Source organism: Bactrocera neohumeralis, chromosome 4, assembly GCF_024586455.1.
Source record: "Bactrocera neohumeralis isolate Rockhampton chromosome 4, APGP_CSIRO_Bneo_wtdbg2-racon-allhic-juicebox.fasta_v2, whole genome shotgun sequence".
NCBI classification, from domain to species: Eukaryota; Metazoa; Arthropoda; class Insecta; order Diptera; family Tephritidae; genus Bactrocera; species Bactrocera neohumeralis.
This window is the reverse complement of record NC_065921.1, coordinates 55,713,970-55,723,088: the sequence shown is the minus strand read 5'-3', so window position 1 is coordinate 55,723,088 and position 9,119 is coordinate 55,713,970. Positions and strand designations below refer to the sequence as shown.

Below are 9,119 nucleotides of genomic sequence, written 5' to 3'. Positions count from 1 at the left end.
TAAACTTATTTTTTGACTCCTTGGTTGTAAATGGGTTAACGACAAAACGGGTAGAAACAGAGAAACTGCAGATGAACATCTGACATAATGGCGCCATTTAAACCTGTAAGTCACTTGGAATATATATGAAAATGCTTGTTGTTCAAAAAATATACCATCTGGGCGTAAGTTATCAAAAATAAGTGGTAAAAATTTTAGACCGGCGCTGCTCAAAGAGTTAAGACTTAAATTACCAGTAATCATTCATTGGTCACTCTATTGTAATTTCATAATAGGCAGATTGACGCAAGGTATTTATTGGCAATTAAGTAAGAACCACAGCACAGTGCACACACTAAAGCTGTTTGCGCCATGTGTGCATTTCGCTTACCTGGATTTTGAGAGCTTGACAGCAATTGCAATCAAGAAAACTATTTTTCAACTACTAAAAACAGCGAAATGTATTTCTAGACATTAGATTCTTATCGCTACCAGCAATTTGCACTTCAATGGTGTGAACGCACAAGGCTAACACCTGAAGGCGAGCGCTCTGTTTCCTGCATTACATTGCTGGCTTTATCACATCGAAGCGTGTAACGGTGCTTTTCAAACTAAATAATGGCAATTCTGTAATTGCTTTGACCGATATTATTCGCATACGAACGCGCAGCCATTCACCTCGGTGATTATTTTCACAGCTGTTGCGAAAGCAACGCGGTTGCTATCAATTGTCGGTGTTAGTCGGCAACGCTAATTCCAAAGCTTTGTCTGAGCTGCTGGCCTGATCGCGTATCGCGGGTGAGATTTGTGGGGGTGGTAGACGGCTGAAGGGGGGAGTTAATGGCTTGTCGTTGGTAGCAATAACCAGCAGCAGTAACAGCGGCAATCACGTCACGGCGGCGAAGCGCAAACTGTTGCGGATTGTGGAAGCGACAGCACCGACGCCAGTAGAACGGCTGACAGACGACAGCTATGGCAGAGCTCAATAAATGCATGGCAAACGTTAGTACTTTTCAGTTCTAATGGAAATTTCATGTTCGTTTTCACAAGAAAATGTGTATTGTTACTTGCAACTGAGTAGATATAGGTCCATGTATATACATATGTATGTGTGTGAGCGCAGATCGGTTGAGGTATTCATTAGGTTCATCATCGGTTGAGTATATTAGCATTGTAAATATTCTTCGAAGGCTTTCGGTTATTTGTAATTCAATTGAAAAATTTATTCCGTATGGAAGTATGGTGAATATTAGATTTCTTCCACAAAATCCATTCCATAATACGTAAAAAGTAGAGAGACAGACTGAAAACCGCGTGTGGCATTCGCGTAGTAGTATTGGTGTGCGATATAGTAGTAGGTTAGAAATGCAAATAAATAATAATAAAAATAGGGTGCACGCAAACCCAAGTGAATGTGTCATGTGACTTTTTAGGTTCAAATTGGATTAGATAAAATAATAATAGTAATGAGCGGAACGCAAATTGTAACACATACATATTCCTTTTACCAACTAACAGGCATATTTTATAATACTCACAATGGGAATATGGATGAATAAAACTTCGGTTTTACGCCCATCTCCTGTTTATGGGAGTATGACGATACCCGCACCAACATTACCTTAGGCCAAGGTGTCGAGGTACATTTCTCTACGCATATCGGCTCTTTGTACGAGTGACCAACTCTTTCCGGAACAAAAATGAACGCTAGGACGATCTTGATAACAGAATATAGGACTCCAGAACCTCTCAATGAGTCCGACGAAGATATCTGTACCAACAGCAAGGCACTTGAGTGATGTGGCCAAAGATAGGCTGCAGGTGACTGTCATAGATGAGCACTCCCCCTCACATAGGACCTTATAGGAGAAGTGAGTGGTGATAAACATCAGATTACCGAGTCTAGATTTATAGTAGGTACTCGGCTCTATAAAATAAGTTAGTTATAAAGCGCGCTGATTCACGACTTAAATTTTCAAGGTTAGTAAAAGCAGAAGACCTTGTGCTCGTATTTGGCTCCCACAAAATAAAATCATACCTGGCAGATCAGTTAATAATTATCGAAAGTGGTTAATAAAATCAGCTTTAGTATCCGCGCGGGGTTGAAGATCCAAGGCGACAAAGCGGCTGACGAAGAACATACAAATTGAAATGCGTGCAGATGTATGCAGCATTCGAAAAGTGCTACAGGCAATTTTACAACAATCTTACTTTGGAGGGGCGTCAACATTAGTTTGATTCAAGTGAACTGGGTGAAAAAGAACGCGATCAAAGAACTAAATAATAGTAGCTTCAACATTTCTTACAAACGACGGTAAACCAAGGAAATGCATTATCTTCAAAACAAATGCAGCCGATTTTCTTTGTTCTACCTAGTATCTACAGCCGTAAGAATGGAAGAAGAAAAATTTAGCTTCTTTCTTGACGCCCCGCCATTATGGTATGTAGGCTTTAAGCTCACTGGCAAAACTATTTGCGGCGGCTGCTAAGCAAGATGACGACGGACTTCGAGCTTCGTACAATATCTCTTTGTTAATTGCTCAAAAAGGCAAACCACATAACATCGCAGAAGAGTTAATATTGCCAGCAATAAATAAAGTAATAACTACTGTGCTTCATAAACCGGCCGCAGATATTATCCGAAAAAATCCTTTGAGTAATAATTCTGTGCAAAGACGAATTGATGAAATGGCTGAAAACATTGAAGAATCATTGTGCGGTCATCTGAGGACAAGCCAATTCTCAATTCAGCTCGATGAGTCCACTTTACCAACTAATGAAGCATTGTTGTTGTCTTATACCTGAGACAGACATGTAGTAACAATACCATATATGGTACAAATACCACATGTGTGTCATCAAATACCAGCAAAATACCATATGAGCAATGTAGTATTTTGCTGGTAACAATACTATGATGTTTCATTGTGGTATTTGTATAAACACAGCTAAAAAAACAGTAACAAACTTTGCTAAAAGCTTTTACACAATAGCTCTTCGAAATATTCTGACAAAATGACTTAAAAAATTAATTATTGAAATGGAAAACAAAATATTTTTCACAATTTTTCTTCCGGAAAAGCAAGAAATGCTTTATTTTATGTCAGATTTTTAGGGAGTTTTTTAGCAAATCGTTTTTTTGTGATGAAAATACATTAACTTTATAGTATTTTAAATAATTGCACTTATTTTCTCCATAACACACATTTACATATTTATTGTTTACAATTTTTTTGAAATATTTCATGCCTATGAAACAAAGGTAGTATTTGAGTTTACTACATTGCCATGTGTGTAATCAACGTAGTAAACAGAATACCATGATACCTTTACTATGGTATTGTTACTACATGTCTGTCTCGGGTATTACGTGAGTTTTATTAAAAATGAGAAAATATGTGAAAAACTATTATTTGATAGAAATTTAGAGACCGATACAAAAGGCGAAACCATATTCAATATATTGGAAAAGTTTTGCGATGAGAAGGAGATTTCTTTGAAAAATATTATTTCAATTGCTACGGATGGCGCTCCGGCTATGATAGGGTGCCATAAAGGCTTAAAAGCGCACTTAAAAAATTAAATTCCAGATGTCCTTGGTGTACATTGCGTTATTCATAGACAACATTTAGTTGCTAGAAACTTAAGTGAAAAAATATTTCAATCACTGAAATACATATGTCATCAAAGCAGTCAATAAAATTCGCAACAGCTCTTTGAATGATAGATTATTTCATCAGCTTTGTGTTACTAATGACGAGGAATTCAATCGTTTGTTGTTTCATACTAAAGTTCGTTGGCTATCAAGAGGCAATTGTCTGACTCGATCCTACAACCTGTTTTACTCTGTTATAGAGTTCTTGGAAACTAAAGATACAGAATTTCAAGACAAGCTCATATCATCAAAGAATGATATAGCTTACATGACAGACCTGTATAAATTGTTCAACGACATGAAACTCCAACTGCAAGGCGATAAACTAAATTTAATTAAAACAAAAAACGTCGTTGCTGCTTTTGCAGCCAAACTGCTCCTACACAAAAAGAATCTGGGCGGACGTGAGTTTCTCAATTTTCCGAATTTATCAGTATCATGTACTAACGACGAATTGTTTGCCTACTGCCAACATTTGGAAAACCTCCACATTGACTTCACCGAACGATACCAGGACATTTTGAACTTGGAAATACAAGACTGGGTGTTGGATCCGTTTCAAAATGTCAACATAGCAATGTCACCTCAGCTGGAAGAAGAACTTATAGAATTGACAACAAACGAGGAACTAGAAATCAAGTTCAAAAATGGTTACCAATAATTTTGGCTACAAAAACCGATGTCGCAATTGTACCCTGGATTGTGGTCAATCGTTCAACGATTCTTGATAGCATTCCCATCGTCATATTTGTGTGAACGTGGATTTAGTGCTGTGACAACACTGCTTACTAAAAATAGAAATCGTTTGCTTGTTACCGAACGTGGCGACTTGCGACTGTTCTTGAGTAAATTGGAACCTGATATTAACAAACTTATATAGATCGATTATTATTTTAGTTTTATTGAAGTTATACTCCTTATACGAGTTCGAAAAAGGTTGCGACAGATTCAGGTTGCGCAACCTTGCTCAATATGAATCTACGCAACCTTGTCTGCGAAGATGTTCGAGCAGCAAGCGAAGCGGTGCCAATCGGCGATCGCTTGTTCGTTTCTTTCGGCACAGCTCGGCTTTTCTACCAACAACACAATGTTAGTATGCTTATGCCGTTGTTGTTTTTGTAGAACAATGTTTCAATTTTTGGTTGGTGTCATATTCGATTTAAAACAAGAAAAAACGTTAACTTTGGTTGAACCGAAGCTAAATACCCTTCACAGGTGCATTTCTGTTAGTAAATATGTGTTCAGTTTCTATGGAAGCTATATGCTATAGTAATCCATTCTGAACAAGTTTTTTAGAGATTACATTGTTGCCTTAAAAAATAATCTATACGAAATTTCGTGAATATATCTTGTCAAATGTGAAAGTTGTCCATACAAGAACATGATTCCGATCGTTCAGTTTGTATGGCAGCTATATGCTATAGTTAACCGATCTGATCAATTTCTTCGGAGATTACATTGTTGCCTTAGAAAATAATATATACCAAATTTCGTGAATATATCTTGTCAAATGTGAAAGTTGTCCTTACAATAACTAGATTCCGATCGTTCAGTTTGTATGGCAGCTATATGCTATAGTTAACCGATCTGAAGAATTTCTTCGGAGATTACGTTGTTGCCCTTGAAAATAATATATACCAAATTTCGTGAATATATCTTGTCAAATGTGAAAGTTGTCCATATAAGAACTTGATTCCGATCATTCAGTTTGTATGGCAGCTATATGTTATAGTGATCCGATATCGGCCGTTCCGACAAATGAGCAAGAGCTTTTTGAAGAGAAAATGACATTTGCAAAATTTCAAAACGATATCGTAAAAACTGAGGGACTAGTTCGTATATATACAGACAGACAGACGGACATGGCTAAATCGACTCAGCTCGACATACTGATCATTTATATATATACTTTATAGGGTCACCGACGATTCCTTCTGGGTGTTACAAACTTCGTGACAAACTTAACCCATTTACGCCCAAACCAAAACCATTGCAATTTTATTATATTCGTTTTTATTAGTGTAAACATAATAACCATTGTAAACAAGTTCAGTAGTTAAAATTAACGAAAAAAGTTGAAGAGTTAACTTTTGAGGGTGTACTTTATTTAGCACAGCGGGCACTTATGAGTGATAATTCTTAAAACAATCTTTGTCAATGCATAACGATTTTTGGCATCTAGTACATTGCCATTTTATACGCTGATGACACAAAACACACCTTAACTGCTTGGGTAGCTTCCCAGTGTTATGTCCATTATTCCCGTTCGGACCTGGTACAATAGAACCGGATGGACGGGTTTTGGTGTTTTCGCGACACTTCAGGTAGCTTCGAGCAATATGTTTGCTAAAATCTAATTGGTCAAACTTATTTGTTCCCACTAAAGCATGTAGACGCCATGCGTTAGATATGCTCATATCAATCATGTATGTGAAGATAACCCACCACCATTTTTTACCACGAATACCAACGCGGTATAATGAGATAGAACCGTCCATTACATCAACACCACCCATGCCCTTATTATAGTTTTGAAATAAGTGTGGTATATTCACATCCATTTTCTGCTTATTCTGCGAACACCAGCGTTTTACCTTACGCATAGGTTCAATTGTATCAAAATTGGTTCCTGTTGTGCACACACTATTATCTTTACACCTTACCACCAATAGTTCATTATTGGTATCGAACCTGTAGTCATATTCACCTCTATTTGACTTTCTTAAGTCTTTCACCGAACGTAAATGACAATTTTTAGTTCTATTTTCACGCATTGTTCCAGTTGATTTGTACCCAGTTTGTTTTAAGTCTCGCAGTAAATCACAGTTTGTAAAAAAATTGTCGAAATAAATTGTATGTTCCTCAGGTTAAGCAGCCATTTTCAACAACAGTGATTTGACAACTCTATGCCCAAGAGGTTCTTTTGAGCTCACAAGGGGTTTTCCGCAATATACATCAAAGGCATAACATAGCTGCCACCCAGTTTTTGTAACCAAATCTAATTGGCTTACCTCTAATGAATTGTTTGGCGGAATGGTGACCATAATATTTTATCATTGATTCGTCGATCGAAATGTCCTCATGAAAAATGCCTTTTTGACAAAGCTTCTGAATCAACATATCACACAGGGGCCTGATTTTGAACATTTTATCATTGGAAATAGATGCAAGGCTATTATCAACTAAGTACAAGTTCCTCTTGATATCCAGAAACCGTTTTCGTGACATAAAATTGGATACAACAGGAACTCCAAGGTCTTCATCATAACTCCAATATTGGCGCTCACGTGGTAGTTTATGATATCCAGATAGTATAAGGATCCCTAAGAAACTGCGTAAGTCATCATCGTCATGCCTATTATTTTGGCCAGCATACAAAAACGTATTATGCTTGATCATGTGCAATACCTCTTCATCAAACATTTTTTAAAAAATCTCCACCGGTGAGAGGTTTCTTAGCTGTTCAATAACCCAGTCTTTTCTTGATGAGCATTCATTGTTGGCCAACCGAAAAGGGTAAGATGGTGGGCATTTTTTCCACTTCGGCTGTGAGGTACATTGATTATAACGCCTTTTTTTGCTGCACAATGGCTCTTCATCACTCTCTTCCCATTTAGATACCTCGCTAAAATCCTCATTGTGATACATTACCACAATCGTCCCAGGAATATCTTTGGGTAATTTTGACGTCTGCAAATCATCTTCCTCTTCTTCTTCGTCGGTTACCTCATCAGGATCGGGCGGCAAAATAATTAAGTCATATTCGTGGTCACCTTGCTCCTCCATTATAGCGTCCAAGGCTTCCTCAAGCCCCAAAAAGTTATTAGCACTTTTAAATCTTAGCATTTTTAATAGAGACTAAGAAGGAAATATATTTTCATTTACATATCACATGTGCCCATTGTACTAAAAAAACGACACCTAACAAAATTGTATCACCAATGCTGCAAATAACAACTACTTACACGGAGCGTTTTTAAATTGATTAGTTTTTACCTTATACACTTTGAAATCGCTAATAATGAAATACCAAATGCAAAAATCCAATTAAAAATCGCGACTTTTTCTTTGGACCACTTCTGATGTGAAAACTATAATTGAAAATGTAAAAATTAGACATCAGCTGTTGCATCTATTTATCTATAATCTTATCTAAATCGAAGATAAAACTACAGGGTATCTAAAAATTAAAATATTTTCGTTTCAACTTTAATAGTAGACTTTTACGCTTGAGTTGAATTGGTGTCGTTTTTATAGTACAGCGGGCGCAAATGGGTTAATATACCCTGTTCAGGGTATAAAAAATTCTGTTGGGATTCGAACCTACGTGCTCGTCGTCACTTTTGAAGCGCTTACCACCAACACCACCATTGACACTTGAATTGCGTTGTCCTAATTATGGTTTGGTTACGCACGAAGGAAATATACAATGGATCGCCGATTGTTACCTCTTTCCTTGCTGCTGCTGCGCATATGTATGTTTGTATGCTTGTTCATTATTGAAGTTATACTCCTTTTTCTTTCCTTTGTCTTTCATTTCTGCGAATTCTCAACTATTTTATGTGCCCTTTTATTGAAATACCCTGCGTTGGCCGTTGAAAAATTAAGGCTATACTTTACTGGATTATTTCTGTAGTTAGTCTTTAGGTTTAAGAAGTTCATTTCTAATTTTGTCTTGTGGCATATTAGAAATGATGTTTCTTCGAAAATCGTTCGCTTACAACGGATAAAACGACCTCTGAGTGGTGATTTTAATGAATGAATTCCTTTTGGTCGAAATGCTCTGCGTTGGCCGTTGAAAAGTTAAGACTATACTTCTCAGGATCATTCATTCCTTTCATTTCTTCAAAGAAATTAATGACCTTTAGAAAAATGCATATTTGCATTATTTCGTTATCATTTCCATATTCGTAGCAATAGAATTTCTATGGCATAAGTAAAGTAATGGCCACCGATTATCACCTCTTGCCGCTGTAGCAGCTTCGCCTTTAAACATGCGTAAATATGTATGTATCGTCGCGAAAAGACGACTTGTTGGCAAAGGCATACTCGGGGAGATAATAAATTATAATAAATGTATAAAATGTGAATTTAAGTTTTCTAGTTTTCTTTCATACAAAATAATATGCATTTCTTGGAATATCACTAAGAAGTATAACTTCATCCGCGCGTAAGGACTCCACGCACCTTTTTTTTTAATAAAATATTCTCTGTTTTAATACTATAAAGTTGTGTTTCAATAATCATTCTTATTGGCAGGTGGAGCCCGTAAGAGTTAACTTGAGACCTAAGCACCGTTGTATGTTACTTACTGCGCTCAGGTTTCAAGTTGCTGGTTATAGTAAAAGTTTCGTTTCGTTCTCCGTTAATATACATATATAGGTCACAATAATTAATTTGAAGTTAAAGTGGTTTTTAAATAGATGGAAAAATGGGGGCGCTAAAAAATTATTTATTCTCAAAGTGGGCGGTAGACAAAATAAGT

The 9,119-nt window shown here is 36.7% G+C and overlaps 1 protein-coding gene across 1 annotated transcript; it reads right to left on the bottom strand.

The window, feature by feature from the left end:
- Nucleotides 1-703: 703 nt before the first annotated feature.
- Nucleotides 704-6,408, bottom strand: LOC126755775 (piggyBac transposable element-derived protein 2-like). The gene is made up of 2 exons (XM_050468507.1): nt 5,855-6,408; nt 704-803 (listed from the first exon to the last, which is right to left on the bottom strand). The coding sequence occupies exons 1-2, from the start codon at nt 6,406-6,408 to the stop codon at nt 704-706; spliced, it is 654 nt and encodes a 217-aa protein (XP_050324464.1).
- Nucleotides 6,409-9,119: the final 2,711 nt, after the last annotated feature.

Bases quoted from the DNA above. Each gene is read 5' to 3' on its own strand.
- LOC126755775 (XM_050468507.1), bottom strand. From the start codon at position 6,408: ATGCGTGAAAATAGAACTAAAAATTGTCATTTACGTTCGGTGAAAGAC. The intron at 804-5,854 runs GTGTGTTTTGTG...TCCCCCCTTCAG, and splicing joins AAGCTACCCAAGCAGTTAAG to CCGTCTACCACCCCCACAAA.